This window comes from Phoca vitulina, unplaced genomic scaffold (genome assembly GCF_004348235.1).
Source record: "Phoca vitulina isolate PV1807 unplaced genomic scaffold, GSC_HSeal_1.0 scaffold5, whole genome shotgun sequence".
NCBI classification, from domain to species: Eukaryota; Metazoa; Chordata; class Mammalia; order Carnivora; family Phocidae; genus Phoca; species Phoca vitulina.
In genome coordinates, this window is record NW_022589708.1 from 45,073,547 (window position 1) to 45,090,734 (window position 17,188).

Consider the following 17,188-nt stretch of genomic DNA (forward strand, 5'->3'; position numbering starts at 1 on the left):
AAATCTGTGTGTGTGTGTGTGTGTGTGTGTGTGTGTGTGTGTGTGTGTGTGTCAATGAGACTTGTGTCCTGCTTAATTTAAGCTTTCTTTTGAATTCGATTATCTTTGGCTTCACTAACTTTGTGGTTTAATCTCTAATGAGTAATTGAAGTAATAAACTTTTTTTTAATTTCCTGAAATGAATGTTGAGTTGTGTTGCAAACCATTGAGTGAGATTAGAGACTGATATCTTTTGTGTTATAATAAAGTATTACTACTATGCATTATTAAAATCCCATATGGACCTCAGAATTTTATATGATAGGATAACCCACTTCCAATGAACTCTTATAAATAGACACTCCTAATATTTTAAACTGAGATAATTGAAATAAAATAACTATTTTTCCTCTTTCCATATCTGCTCCCCTGAGATTTAGCAAATCACAAAATTATTATTTGGTTTGTCATAGAGTTTATTGTATATGCTTTCAGCTTAATTGTGAATTAGTTCAATTTTTAACTTTCTTCATTGTCTCTTTTGGGAAATATCATAAAAATGCACTCCAGCAACAATCAGTTCAGGCTAATGTGTTTCCTTTCATATCTTCCCTACCCCTTCAGTTTCTTCTTTTATTAGGTAGGGCACCATTATCACTACATTTGAGAAGGTTTGTTTGGTATTTTTTGTTGTTTTGTTTTTAAACTAAAGGTGAAATCTGTATTTACCCATCCAAAGAATACTTTCGCAGCACCTTCTCATTTGGCAAAGTATGCTTTTTAAAACTAAATTTGTTATTGCGGAGTTACATTAGCTTCATCATCCTTAGTTTTTTTTCCCCCTCAATCATTTTATCATGTTAAAATATTCATATGTGACAGTTTATTTTAATCATTAAGCACTGTTAATTGAAGTACTTTCATTGTTCCCTATAGAGAGAACGCATTTTAGAAAAAGGTTTGCTTGCATACAGTTTCTGGTAATACACTGTGAGCGTACTAATTAGGAGGCTCAGGTTTCTGGAACCTATAACCTAAGATAAATTCCTGAGCTTGGCGTGAAGGTGGTAGAATCCTGCTCAGCAGACGATCCCAGGACCTATCCATACTTGTATTCATATGAAACAAGAAGCTGAATGATGTCGGCTTCTTGAAAGGTATGCAGCTCATAAAAAGCAACCAGCAGGAAATCAGAAACAGGAAGGATGATGCTTTGTTGGAAACAATTTTTCATTCTGAGTACAATTATACTCCATGGACAAGAAGGCTACTACATCCTGTCACTAAATATCACAACCTAGAAGCCTCTAATGAACTGATTAGCATTCATGTATCTCTTGGAAGTCAGATATATGAACAGTTGGTGCACTTTGCTATTGACAAAGCTTATAATCATAAATATTCTTTGCTGAGATTAGATTGTACTCGTTTGCTTTTCATCTTGGTTAGACATACTAGTTTCGAAGTAATTAAATTCATTCATTGCAGAGCTTTGTTTACTTTAATTAGGACTGACAACAAGTCACATTTTGAATATTAAATGGATTTATATAGATCTTATTAAAATGGCAATTGTGAGCTTCTTATCAGATCTTAGAAAATGAAAGAATTCGGAAACTAAAATGCACAATGAATAAAAATGTATTTAACTAAAGTTTGGGTTATTAATGCTCAAACTTTATGTTTTAAGTTTTAGTGCTCATTAGTTGAAACACATGTCAAATTGTTTGGTTCATCAGCCAATTCTGGAAGAACATGTGTATTATCTAACTTGTTAGGGATACATTTTTACAAGTAGATATTTGAACAGTCATGACTTAGTAACTTAATCCGTTAATTGAATTGTTTTAAATTATAATGATAGAATTTTGTTATATGAAATTTCACTATTAGCATTCAATTATAGTATATTGTAATTCTTCCAGTGCATGCTTTTTATTTACATATACTACTGAGTATAAAAATATGAATTTAGTACATCCGTTAAAACGCATGTACAATTATTTCATATATTCACATTGACTTTTTAGTAGTAATTATGTTACTTTCCAGTTGCTAAGCCTGGGACAGAAATATAATTGGAGTTGACTATTTCCACTGTAAATATTTGCTTGAAAAATGTGGGACACAAATTGAGGCAGGTCCATCAACATAGTTACATGCGAACTATTACATGTGAAGTATCCACATTTAGCTCTTATACGTGAGAAAATTAGGAAAATGCCAGGATTTGTGTCATGTAGTGCCTGTTCGTTTTTTTTGAACTTTAGATTCTAGAATACTAGAATTTTAAGGAAAATAACAAATAGATCCTAGAGCATTGCCCTTGAAGTTCTTCTTGCCCAGGATTTACCTTTTCTTCTCTTCCTACTCCATCTCCTGAGTTTCTTAGAATAAAATCATTTTGCCAGACATTTATATATTTTTGTATTTGTCACAACTTACGTTACAATCACTTGGCTTTTTCCCATGTTATAGTCTTTAAATTTCTTCACTGCAATCCTACTTTATTTTCTTACTTTTTTTTCTTGTTCTCGTATGTAACAATGTGTTAGGCACTTCTGAAATTATTATGTAGATGCTAAAACTATTCCAATTAATTCCTTGAAAGACTTAGGTCTTATATCTGTATTCCACACTGCGTAAAACACAGCATCTTTTGGATAAAGGAATTCAGTACATTTCTATTTAATTGAACAGTGGTTAGAAAGTAAAATAGAGGAATGGGATCTGTGAAACATGTATAATATGTGTCCATTTGCAAGAGTGGGAGTTTGGGTAATTGGGTGATTTGTAGTAGCAGATTTTTCTCTTGAATTCCTCTCTTCCCTCCTCTCCCCTCCCCTTCCCTTCCTCATCTTCCATTTACATTCTTAACAAAGTGTTAGAACTCGGATTAAAATATCCTTCTCCTCATCCACCTTGGTAATGAACTTTTCCGTCCCTGAGGTCTCACTGTGCTGCAGCTGTAGCACTTGGTGCTCATGGCCCTTATAGTTACACTCGAGTTGTTCCAGGCAATGTCCTTAGCCACAACTTCCCCAACAACCCAACGTAAACTAGCCTCTCTCAGCCTGTGTAATATCACACACTGTTATTTTCATCATCATACTTTTCACTCTCTCTCATGCATTTACTTCTTTTCTCTGCCCCACTCTCCAGAATGTATGTTTCATGAAAGCAGGGATTCTGCCTACCTCGTTAACTAGTGTTTTCTCTATTGCCCAGAAGAGTGGAATGCAGTGGAGCTTAGTGAATACTTACCGAATGGCTGGCTGGCTGCCTGGCTAGCTGGATCCTGAGTACTTAAGAAGATCTATAAAAGGTATTAGACATAGAGGACGGATTGAAGCTGGTCCTTATAAGAAGTGTTAAGGGAAGTACTAGATATCCTTGTTGGGGGAAGCACAATAATCAGGGCAGGACATGGGACTGAATGTGAAATGTATTTGTGCTGGGTGGTTTCACCATCTCTTAATGAGAGAATAGCCCATCAGTAATGATGTAGAGTGCCTCATTAATCTAACCATTTATTCTGTCCTATCAGACAATCATTTTAAACTGAAAATTAATTTGACTATTTCCAAAATTGTTTCTGTTCAATCACAATTTTACCATTCTTGTGGATAATTCCAGTTATTCAAAGCTCCACTTCATTCCTTTGGGAGCAAATTGTTTCATAGATAACAATGATAAGAAAATTAACTTAGAAAGCTTTCTAGCTGTTAAAACAAGACCATGTCATTTCCATGATTTTGGCTCTTGGTTTTCTTTCCTATCACATCTTTTTAGTTTATATAGAATTGTAGTATTTTTATTAAGAATGTTCAGGCGGGCGCCTGGGTGGCTCAGTCAGTTAAGCGACTGACTCTTGATTTTGGCTCAGGTCATGATCTGATCTCTTGTGAGATTGAGTCCTGTGTTGGGCTCTGTGCTTGGTGTGGAGCCTGCTTAAGATTCTCTTTCTTGGGGCACCTGGGTGGAGTAGTCAGTTAAGCACCCGACTCTTGCTTTCAGCTCAGGTCTGATCTCAGGGTCATGAGATGGAGCCCTGTGTCGGGCACCGCACTCAGAGGAGAGTCTGCTTGAGTTTCTCTGTCCCTCTCCCTCTGCCCCTGCACACCCCCCTCAAATAAATAAATAAATCTTCAAAAAAAAAAAAAAAAAATCTCCCTCCCTCCCTCGCCCCCACCCCCCATGCACTTTCCTCTCTTGCTCTGTCTTCAAAAAAAAAAAAAAAGTGCTCAGGATATTTCTAATATTTTATTAACTTGTGATTACTACCTGAAAATCTTAAGAAGTGTTATTGGATAATACTTAGTTTTATTTTAACCTGTTGACCAAATTGATTCTTTTTTTAAAATATTTTTTTTATTTGAGAAAAAACGTGCACAAGCGGGGGTGGGTGGGCGGGGGGAGAAGCAGCAGTGGGAGAGGGAGAAGCAAGCAACCCACTGAGCAGGGAGCCTGATGTGGGGCTCGATCCCAGGACCCTGGGATCATGACCTGAGCTGAAGGCAAAGTTGCTTAACCAACTGAGCCACCCAGGTGCCCCAACCAAATTGATTCTTGAGAATGGGCATATTCCCAGGTATTAGGATAAAATTGCTAATATTTGTGAAGTGCCTGTTATTAAAATGCAAAGCCTTACCATGCAGTGAGGGGGAAGAAAAGGAGTAGCTTTAGGACCGTACAATTAGAAACACCCCCTAAAGTAGTATACTTAGTGTGTTTTCCAGCACGCCTACTTTTCAGGGACTCTATTAGCCCTTAGCATTACATCCAAAATATATGTGTATGAATGCGTAGATGTGAAATTTTTTGAATGGAAGTTCCATGGCTTTCATCGCACTTTTGAGGAGGGCTGTTACCCTTGCTGCCAAAGTTTAAGAATGATGGCACACTAGGGGAAAATGAATAATTGGCACCAATGTAGTGGCAGGCGAGTAGACTTAATGCAGCCAAGCAGATGGAACAGGGCATCTACAGAAGGGGCTGACCGTCAGAGGTGACCATCCTCTAGAAATGTGGCAGGAGCAAAGCACGAGTAGGGAATTGGACTAGAAGGAAAAACTCTGTTCCAGCAGACTACAATGGATTACAAATGCTGTGTTCAGTGGAACGAACTTATAGCCATAGAGATGAGACAAGAAGGCTTTGTGGAAGAGGAAGAATTGAAGGAAGCTTTGAATGATAGGTTTGGACAAGCAAAGGCAGAAAACAGTTTCTCTTTTAGACAAGAGTTGAGGATATATAAATAATCCATATGGATATAGTCTGTATCTGGGACATAAATAATTTTAGGTGAGAGTTATAGATTGAATAAATAGGCCAGTGTTGATTTCTGACCTTACTATATAAATGAAGGAATGATTATTTCACATTACAAATGAATCACCATATGGTCCATTTAATGTTAGTTCCTGAATGTGTTTCAAATGTGGTTTTTTAATTTACATAAATTCACTTTATAATATTTCATGAATATGGATATTTCCTAAGACAAAGTGATTGGAAATCTGTCCCGTGTGGCTGTATTGTTACAATTTCTTGTGATTTGAGTAATTATAGAAAATCTTTTGTTATTTAAGCATTAAGAAATGATACCACACATAAATTCATCAACCACTCATCAACCACTGCTACTATTCTGATCTAGATTCTAGAAAATATAAGGAAGCATTTTGCTATTCAGATGATAGCCACAGAAAGATCTATAGATTTTCTTAAGGTTGTTAAAAAATATCAACTCTTGCATTAGAATCCAGACTTCCTACGTTCTAGTTTGTTCGTTTTTTTCCTAAAATACTATATATAAAAGTAAGAAGAGCATTGTATGGCAGGGAAAAGAAGGAGAAAAAGGAACTAGCATAGAAGGGTAGTAAGTGATCTGTGGTCTGACCCTAGACATGGGTGCAGGTGAGCTGTGATTGACTGGGATGCCTTTCCTTTTGGGGAGCTTGGGTTCCAATTGGTAGAAATTTTCCATGCCCCTTGGATTTCACCACCCATCTGGCAGCAAGGCTGCCTCTTTCTCTCTCAAAATAAAGGGCCCAGATCAGTTTCCTTATTTTATCTTCCACTGGAGGATACTCTGATCAGAGGAATCCTATCTTTTGAAATTGTGGAAGATCTTTCCTTTAGGTTATAAACATTCCATGTTTGGTTTTCTTTTCTTGGTCTGAATCTAGTTATTCTTATTACTGACTTTTTAAAAAATTACATGTTTATTTTCTTACATTAGAGACGGTAAGATGGCTTTGATAAGCTTAATTCTATGTGTTCCGTTTCTTTAAAAGTCCCAGTTTAAAGGAGCCATAGAGGATTGTGAATGATACTCTTAGCAGTCATCTTTTTAGAATGAGGTATGGTATATCTAACCGCATTAGTGATTTGTCACACTACGAAGGAAATGCTGTGGTTTAAAAAATGTTTTCTAATGCCATCACTATATTCTCACTGTTAGTCTTCTGAAAATCAGTGTGCTTTGAATTGTGTTGTCATAATAAATGAGAAAAGAACATTTCTGTATGTGCAGGTTTATGTGCTAGATCATAATTTTAAAACATGCAATGCATAGAATATATGTACCAATTTTCCAAAGGAAAGTTAAAACATGAAGTTACATAATATTTGAAGTTTCTAGTGTAACTCTTAATTTATTTTTGGATTGATCTTAGAAACTTAAAGCTTAAAATGAGTAAGTGGGCAATAAAAATACTAAGTGATTACATTTACTACTAAGTGCTATTCATTTCTCTAAGAACTTTGCATTATTAACTCATTTAGTCCTCGCAACAGCCCTGTAAAATGGGTGGTATTCTCATTCCCATTTTACAGATGAGGAAATTGTAGCACAGAGAGAATAAGGCACTGCCCACAGCCATCTACCTCCAGGTGTAGGAGCCTGAAATTGACCCCAGTCGTCCAACTTAACCTGTATGTTCAGTGCCCATGTAGTTGATTTCAGTATCGTCGAAATTACTCAATTTCTACTGAGCTATAATTTAAATCATATTGCATGATCTGAATAACATAGATACACAAATTGGAAGTAGAATTTCCTTAAACTCAATTGTAAAAGAAAAATATTAAATATTTAGCTTTTCTGATAACTGTGACAGAGTTAAGGAATTGAATTTAAGATTTCACCACTGTACAGGATAGATTTAGTTATAAGAACAGTGAACTGTTAGAGGTAGTTTTGGCACTTTGGACTCACGGGTTTGTTTATTTTTTCTAAAACATTGTAAGTTTCTGAATCCCTTAACTATAACATACAGCTTTATTATCAGTGCAAAAGAACAATACGAGAAACTTTTTAAGTTACATGAAAATATGGAGAAGTCATACCAGAGTATGATGGGATACTACGCCATTGATGTGAAGAAGATGTCTGTGGAAGACTTTTTAAATGACTTGAATAACTTCAGAACCACATTCATGGTATGTTAAAAATTTTAATTTGTTTTTTGAAAAGGTGTCTGTATCTATACTATCGCATCGATTATTACTTTCATTACTTTATTACACTCTTGTTGTCTGTAGTAAAATAAAATCTACCTTTCCCGATGTTGAAAGTTAGCTTTAAAAATTTCAGATTTTAATACTATTGAAAAATATGCGGTTTGTGCTCTCTTTGGCCTTCCCAACATTAAGCTGTAATCGGAAATTTTGATTGAAAATGTGACAAATTCTAAAGTTTTTCATAAAGACTCCCCTCCTGGCCAATTATAGAACACTTTTGTAATATGTTTTTGGCTATGAATTTGTTTCTTTATACTTAAGCTCAATTTGTATTTTTGTGGTATAATTTTACCAAATTCCATGAAGCTTTTATGAAGCCTTTTTTTTCCCCCTTTTCTTTTCTTAATGCATTGTACAATAAGCTACCTGTGATTTGCCTTTGAATGGATTTTACATTCCTAGGGTTTCCTTTAGATACTTTAATAGGGAGGTCAGGTCTTTGATGTGGAATCCTTTCATTTAGGCATTAAAAAGATCTTTTGAAAAGTATTAGCTGATTAGATGAGGAAAAAAACCGAACACGTATTAAAGTGAGAAAGCATTTTTGTCTCCCTGGGGAAACTGGTGATACATTTCTGCAACAAAAAATTATGTTATTCTTAATAGATGGGTAAGTCATTTCTCTATTTCAGCAAATGTTTGTGGGGATTAAAAAGTTTCGAAGGGTAAAGAAAAAAGCTTGAATTTTAAAGAAGTGGTTCTTTTTACCCTCAGGAAAAATTTAGTGCTGAATTTATTGGACTTGGTTATAATCACTTGGTTATGAGATAGTCCTTTAATAAAAACTCAGTATTTTAAAGGAAAACTAGTCTATAATAAATACACATTTGCTCATAGCTTTAGTTTTTTCCCTTCACAAATTCAAAATGATTCTTTAGTTTTTCACTACCAGAAGTGGAAGAAGTGGATTTGATTGATAAATATATGCCTATATGTGTGATATATTGTACAGTATATTTAACTTTTATATCTTACGAGGCAACATGGCTTAGTGGAAGTAGCATAGGTTTTGGAGTCTGGGAGAGCTAGGTTTGGACTCCACACTAGTTATGTGACTGTGAACTGATGTAACCTTCCTGAGCCTCAGTTCCCATATAAATAGAAATACTCGTTCCTTTCTCATAAGAGTGTTTATTAAACCAGCTAATATATATTAAGTATTTATCACAGCTCCTTGCACATGGTAGTTGTTTAATAAATCAGTGTGCAGTGAAGGATTAACTTAATAGTCTTGAGGTATTTCAACCCTGCATATTTCAAAGAAAATACTAGCCCTCCATTGGCTCCTGGGAGATAACCTGTAAGCCCGTGGAATACGCTGTCTCATAAGGATGTTTTTTTATGCCTGGGGCCTTGGACCAAACTATAGATAGGTTTTGCTAGAAATGTGATTTATGGTGAGTACCTGTTCTTGTTCACCTGAAGCCCTGGAGTGCACTGTTCAGTTTCTCCTCTATAGGAGGCTAGAGGCTGAGTAGCTAAGGTTGTCCATGTGGAAGGTCCATGCCTATGTGACTGACCTTCCCAATAAAAGCTCTTGACCCCAAGGCATGGGAGAGTTCCCTTGGCTGGCAGTACTTCATATGTGTTGTCACACATCATTGCTAGAATAATGGAACTCCTCTGGGAGAAGTCAGTGGTGATTTTAATCTGTGCCCTTTCACTGTAATAAACTGTAACCATGAGTACAAGAGCTTTTCTGGGTTCTGAGTCCTTCCATCAAATTATCAAACTGGTGGGTGGTCTTGGGGACCCTTAACACAATTATGCATAAAAGTATAAAATAGATATATGAAATAATAACACCTATCATATAATGAGTGTTCCGTGAACCAGATACTCTTCCAAATGCCTTATGTATGTTATCTCAGTCAATCTTCATAATAGTTTTCCAACTATCACTGTTACCATCCCTCTGTGGCACAAAGATGGAACGTATCTGGCTTAATTTCATTAGGCTATAAAATTGTAGAACTAGGATTTGAGCCCTACAGGCTTCCTCCAAGAGCCTGTACAATTAAATGCTATGTAGTGCTCCTTCTCACATTTTATAGCTTGTGTTCTATTTTACGAATAAGATCACTGGCATAGGAAGGGTTTTCTAATGAAACCAAGGCTGTACTTTTTTTAAGCATTTAGATTGACATTTGAATCAAGTCTAATTCCCAATTTTCCTAAGATCTGGTAGGATTGGAGGGCTTTGGGCATTCTGGGGGTAACTTGGTCATTGTATTACTAAGTGGTGGGCAGAGGGAGAAAGTGTTTGAATGGAGAAGCATTCAAAAGAGGGGGGTAATAGAGTGACAGCTACACTTTGTCTATTTCAGAGTTCACATGGGTCCTAGAAGTAGAAGCTGTCACACACACATATGCACATTGTACTGAATTAACCTCATTAGAGCTAAATATAAAAAATATATTTAAATGAATAATTTGGAGAGGAAATTTTCTTTTGGGTAAAAATAGACACAAAGAAGACTGTAAGGGAAGTGGTTATATCAAGGTAGTGAAATTTGGCACACAAATTTTATTCTTTCTTCCTTTCTGGTAAATATGGTTATGCTGCTTGAATTTTAGACAGTGTATGTTTAAAAAGATGACAGTGTCAATATTGGCAAAAATTTTTGACAAATGTTTTGTTTTGTCAAATTCTCCTGATCCCTTATGTTGCTATTTAATTCCACACTATTCAACTTTGAAAATCCAGTTAACCTCACTGAATCAGTGTGAAAATTTTAGCAACAGATGTAGAACTTTAATGTGTTGAAAGTCTGTTCTGGAAAGGCATATCAATACAATCTCTTTTTGAGAAAATCCTGGTGAGATATGTTTATATTGTTACTTCATCCACTGGTATTTAGGAATACTCCTGGTCATGAATGAGCAAATTTTACCATTAAAGTGGAGATCCATTTTGTATTACATACATGGAGTTGGAACCACTGTCCTCATTCCATACCTATCCCCACCCCCCACCCCCAAAACTATGGCTGTTTTCCATGGAGTGTTCTCTCCCAAGTTCAGATCATTCTACTTATGGTTCCCTATGCCTGGAGCATTCTGTCCGTATTTTGCCCGGCAAAATTACTATACTCACCCTTCTGCTCTCTGCTGAGACTTCACTTCATCTGTTAAGACCTGTGACTATCTTGCTTACCTTTGTTTCTCTAGTGTAATTCATGGCATTTATCTATTACTCAACAAATAGACAAATTTGTTGGGTAATAGATAGTCTCATCTACAATGGGGGCCAGGATTTAATAGCTAATACATATAGTGCTAGCAAGTGCCAGGTGCCCTATTCATTCATTTAACCCTAACAATAACCAGATGTGGTATCCATACTGTTGTTATTCTGATTTTACAGATGAGAAAGCTGAGGCTTAGAGAGATTGTGACTTGCCAGCAATTGACGGAGCTGAGGGGCTAACCTGGGGAGTCTTGTACCAGTCTATGCCATATATGGCTGAACTCTATTAATTCCTATTAAATATGGCAATTACATTTAAATGGCTAACAGGACTAATCTGAAACTTAATACCTCCCCAAAGTACAAATGTGGCTCCTTTTATTTTTAATAGTGATTGGTTTGTGAATAGTTTATCCAAAAATATTTATATTTTAGAATTGCCCCAGAATTTACTCTTAAGCAATTAAAGCCTGGCTCATTTCTATTTAAAACCCTTTACTATACCTTTTACCAACCCATGTAATCTCTTACCAGAGTTACTAAGATCTTTCAACTACTTTGTTTAGATGTAGCTGTTCAGGTTCTTTTTTTTTTTTTTTTTTTTTTTTTTTCCTTTCCTTTCTGAGAGCCCCTACACAATAGCTAAAGGAATATCTGTTCTAGACTGCTGCCTCAAGCCGTGTAGACCAAGGGAGAAAAGTTCCACAATCACGTAACTTACTCTGAGGAGCACCTGCTCATTGTGCAGCTTACCTCACCTCTTTTCGACTTGGAGAGTCTCAAGCGGCAATTAATATGTTGTGTTTTAATGATCTACTCTAGGTAGATAGTTTCTATTTAGAACTACTGATCAATTTCCAAGAGAAAAGGAGTAAGTTTCCATTGTCATCTTATTTAGCTTTATTTTTATTACCATCTTCAACAAGATGAATCCAGAAACATCTGCCACCAATCAAGTGCCTGCTTCTTGCTAGACTCCACACTAGATGCTTTATGTGCGTCCTCCAACTTTGTCTTCCCAGTGTTCTCGTGAGGGACAGAATGTCACCTGTGCGGTAACTGTGGGGTAGAGAATCTCAGTGCCTTTGCAGAAGGCTTCAGAATTGGTAGGGGCTAGGATTTGAATGGAAGCCTGCCTGATTCCAAAGCCTGTACTTTCGAAAAATATTTCCAAGTAAACTGGTGCTCAGAGAGTTTGGGAGAATTGTTAAAATGTGATTTTTAAGGGCATTTTTGATAACTTACTAGAAGGAATCAGCACAAGACCTACTTTATTTCTTCACTCCTTGATAGAATAACTTTCTGTCTACATTGATGTGTTCATGGTAGAAGAATGTATGCTGGTCTGGTTCTATTTCAAAGCATCAGATGTTCTCTTTTAAAATGAGAGGATTATTAATGTACCCCAAGGCTGGGGTGAGGGTGGGTAAAGAGTCAGCACCTTTCTGTAATAGATCTTTGTTTCCTGTAGGACTCATGGGAACCATGGAGTTCAAATTGGAGATACTAGGTGGGAATACTTGACCCCACACTGTAGGCTGAGTACATCAGTGTCCTCCCAGGCATCAGGCTTCATCAGGTGAAGTTCATGCCTTCAGTTGTATAGTGTTGTAGAACGATAATCATCGTTTTCCACTCATGATTGGTTTTAGGCACATTGTTACATGCAATTACCAATGTACCCATTACTCACAGAGGTGATGCTTCTACTGGATGAATTGAGCCCATTATGGAATTCTTGTTGGCTTTTAGTAGGACCCTCCACCCCCTGCCTTTATGCTACCTAACAGCTATAGCATGTTCATGTTGGTCCTTTGAGTTTAAACCTAATTTTCATGTGTCTCGTTGGGCCCTGTGGCCTTGAAGCATAATGTTTGTCCTGGCCCCACTTCCCACTTATGTTTATATTAGAGAATTTTGCTCAAAGTGCCCTCACTCACACCTGAAATATGCGGTCTCTTCTTTAACATTTTCGTTTCTTATCTTGGTGATGCTTTCCTTTTTCGTCATTGAAAGTTCTTTTGCTATTCTCTTTCTTTAACCAGAATTATTAGCACAGTGCAACAACACTCTTAACTCCTTAAGCAAATTTCCTCTGACACCTTGTTTATTTTACTTAACAACTTCATCTTAGAGAAATACTTCTGAATGCTTCCCCTCCTGGCTCTCCTTTGTTATTTGTTCCCTTATAGATAGCATGTTTGAAAACAATTTTCCTACCAAATTATACTTATTAAGAATATGGCATTTTTCTGTGTATTTGAAGTATAATTGATACACCATGTTACATTAGTTTCAGGCGCACAACTTCCAGCACCTCTCTACATTATGCTGTGCTCACAAGTGTAGCTACCATCTGTTAGACAGAACGTCATTGATATTCCCCATGCTGTATCTTTCGTCCCCGTGACCTCTTCATTCCATAACTGGAAGCCTGTATCTCCCACTTCCCTTCACCCATTTTGCCTGTCCTCCCAGCCCCCTCCCCTCTGACAGCCACCAGTGTGTTCTCTTTATTTACAGATCTCTTTCTGTCAATTTTCTGTTTAATTAGACATATGTAACCACTGTGATGACCATCTGAGTTTCCTATTTCATATATTCCCATACAGAATTGGCAGGATTACACTTAAAGAAGTCAGACTTTTTTGGTTCGTGTAGTTCCTTTTCTGAGCACATGAACATTTTCTGTAGGGATTGTAAAGTACTGAAAAAGATCACTGGACATCCTTCTTTGTCATTTCTCAGACCTGTATATCTGGGCACCCCACTTTCAGGTTAGGATTTTGAGGGTGAGAAAAACAATCCCTGCCTTACAAGGGATTACTTATGCGTACACAAGAGGTGGGGTAGCCTCTCTTAGGTTTTTTCTTTTTCGTGCACTGGGTTTGGGTGTATGTGCTGAACTTTGCAGTTTTTCTTGTCCCTGAAGTCCAATCAGTTCCTCCCTAAACTTCCTTCCCCGCATACATACCTCCCATCTGAATTGTGTAATGACAATCACAGAGGAAGAATTCACTCTCATGTCTTCAAATCTTAAGTGATTTATGAACTTGGCCTACGGGAAGCCTCACCCTTGCTGCTTGTTTTTAAGAGTGGTATTTTGCCATCTGCCTTATTTTTGGGAAGACGGCCATGGCTGAGAGTGCATGCTCTGGCATCAGAGTACCCGGGGTGTTAGAACTATGGGCAAGTTACTTAACCTTACTGAGCCTGTCTTCTGTTAAAAATACCATGTGTTCCTTAGGGGTGTTCCATATTGAAGATCAAATGACATGATGTACATGCACCCTCAAAACAAGTTAACTATCTACAAAGAATAGAAGTAATTTTCACCTTTGCCATGTCATTATAACAGGATCGATATTTTAAGTATTGTGTCCCTTTTTTATTTTATGCTTCCACATAGATATTTTGAACTAAATAACATTTTTCATCAATAGCTCCGTGTTTAGATTACTTCTACAATTTTGCTTAAGTTATGTTTCATCCTGTTAAAGATCCATCATTCATGCTACTTGAAGACTTCAAGTTAATTTTTGTTCATACAGTTGAAATACACTGTGTAGTGAACAAATATAAAATCAGTTATAACTCATTTAATCTTGCTGCATGAGTTGATCAAATACAATTTATTCTTCTACTGAATACTGAGATTAAAGTAGTGATTTGCCAAACAAAAATGAAATCATCCAATGAGGGGATATTTTTAGTATAAAATTTTCTTGGTAAAGAGGACAACCAGAACAGAACTGATTATTTAAATTTATTATTTTTTTTTTTTTTAATTTATTTATCTATTTGACAGAGAGATAGAGAGCACAAGTAGGCAGAGAGGCAGGCAGAGGGAGAGGGAGAAGCAGATTCTCCACCGAGCAGGGAGCCCGACGTGGGGCTCGATCCCAGGACCCTGGGATCATGACCCAAGCTGAAGGCAGCCGCTTAACCGACTGAGCCACCCAGGTGCCCCTTAAATTTATTATTTTAAATAATTTTTAATTAAATATTTTAAATAAAATTATTTAAATTTGATGCTTGTCAACATTAAATGTCATTTCTGATGACCATTGTATGGACTAACTAGCTGACCAACAGGAACTCCGAAGCACTAAGCTTTTCCTGTGTGCTCCTTAAATCTTGTAGATTGACTCATGATGTTATGAGAGCAATGAAAAGCATGTAAAAGTCCCGTGGTTGGATGTTGAGCCCACTTGTGTAATTATTGTAGGAAATATCTTCTCTTCTTGCTTGTTTTGGTGAGTTTACAGCTTAAAAAATGTCTTTAGTGGCAGTATTGCTATTCTGAGATCATACTGGGAGGTATAAAGCTCCAAACGTAGAACAAAACAAACATTTTAACTATAGGATGTTTTCTTTATATCCTTTAGCATCTGATTTTTTAAGGAATTAGAGCTATTCCAGGTGCTGAATATTTTGGGTGTACAACCTTGAAAATAATTCTGATATGTTCTTCTAATCTTTACTTTTTTTAGCCTTTTCACAGTAAAAACACAGCTAGACTAATTGACTTAAATTTTCTCTTTACTGATAGGATTTATTCTTACTATGCCTTACTCAGTGGGGTTACAAGTCCATCTGACGACATGTTCTATATGATTAAATGACTGGTAATTTGTACTTCCCTTTTACTTTTTAAATATTTTGTTCACTGAAATAATAGCAAAAGGTAAAGACTGGATTATTCTAATAAAATGATAAGGTCAACTGTTGATAGACAATGGAGGGAAAAGAAATAAAATAATACATAATAATAAGTATATTAACCCATGTAATTGAGAAGACAACATTAAACTAGGACACCACAAACAAAAATGAATAAAATGGCATGCTCTTTATACATCAGATATACTGGTCCTCTACATTCTGAATGAGAGAGAGTGCACACACTGTTGACTTAAGGCTACTTTTAATGTTATGTTTTAAACATTACCAGGTTTACATGGAATGTTGTAGTCCTTTAGTTGGATGTTTTCCTTGAAGAGGTGATTAGCAGTAGCTCAAAAACAAACAAACAAAACTACCCTATCACCAAGCCTCCCTTTAAGCACTACACTTCATGACTACCATCTTGTGCCTAGCTATGACTTTATCTAAGCCTCACAATTGCGGGATAAAAAGAGTATTTTTATACTACTATATCACTTCAGAGCACAAAGGAAGAAAACACACTTAATGGAAAATCAGGTTGTACTTTGGGAAATCATAATTGTGAATATTCCATACTTTTTCTGTTAAAGAAGTTGTAGAATAGGTTGAACTATCTCATTTATTTGAGAATTTTGCAAAATGTGTGAGAGAATCACCAACAAACTCATTGGCATTATATAGGAGTTATATAGGCTCAATAATGTTAAGTCCCTGATAAGCTTATAGGTAATTTGCTGTTTCATCTGAAACTGATTTTACCAAAAAGAGCAACTTGAAGCTGAAATAGTTTAATCATCAGCACCTGCACATTCTTGGGGACATTCTCAAAGGATAGTTTCCCATTTTCATAAGTTTCATGGTCATGAAAAGTTCAACTAATAACACCTTATATTGAATGTTAAGATGACGAATTGTTTGTGCCAGTTTAGAGTATATAATACTCTCCTATTCTCATTGATAACATTTCATCATTGAATTTGGTAATAGCAGAGAAATTAATTTTTACTGTCATTCTAGATTCCTCTCTAAAGCATCTACTTATAAGTATTGCAAATAGGGATTTCTAAGAATAACTCATTTTCCACACAGTAGTTATATTCCATTGTTTGGTTTTGTTTTTGGTTTTCTTTTTTCTTTTTTTTTTTGCATGTGGGGGAAATTTATTTAGTTACAAAAGTATTTAGTTACAAAAGAAAATCTTGATGGAAAATGGACAAATAGGTCACGTATGTTTTATATTTGTAAAGACTTTTGTGACTGGTATTAATTATAAGAAAAATTATTCTTTTGTGTTTCAATTTTTCTCTTATAAAATAAGACTAATACACTTGACAAGAAAAGGTATATTTGGAATATAGACTACTAAGCTTTTTTGGAAGGAGGCAATATGCACATTGATTTTTTTAAATTTTGCTTTTGAGGAAAAAAAATGAGTTGTGTCATTGGTAACATTTTTAAGTTAATTTATCAAAAATGTCTAATATCAAAAGCAGGCAGTACTTTGGAGGAGAACTACTTTAGGAAACTAAACTCTTTTTCAAAATAAAATCTCATAAAGTATATTAGATTTAGAAGTATTAAAAACAGTGTACCTCTGTATGAAAACATAAATATATAAATTTTTAGTGGCAAATAGCTAGACTTGAGAACAAGAGTATATCTTGCCTCCCATATTTAATTCACCTCTGTACCTTCCCTACCAAGTAATCCAGCTGTATTAGATGTATGCTTTGGAGGAACTTCCTATTGAGTCAGTGTATGTGACCATCTCTGAATGGAAAACATTTATATTCTCATAGGGACTATGAAAATTGACATTCCCCC

At 35.9% G+C, this 17,188-nt stretch overlaps 1 protein-coding gene across 1 annotated transcript in view; it reads left to right on the top strand.

Moving 5' to 3' along the window:
- Positions 1–17,188, top strand: part of DIAPH3 (diaphanous related formin 3) — a 484,064-nt gene that overhangs the window by 291,473 nt on the left and 175,403 nt on the right. The window contains exon 24 of the mRNA XM_032402899.1: positions 7,261–7,425. Coding sequence (XP_032258790.1) covers positions 7,261–7,425 — 165 coding nt within the window. The remainder of the gene's footprint in view (positions 1–7,260; positions 7,426–17,188) is intronic.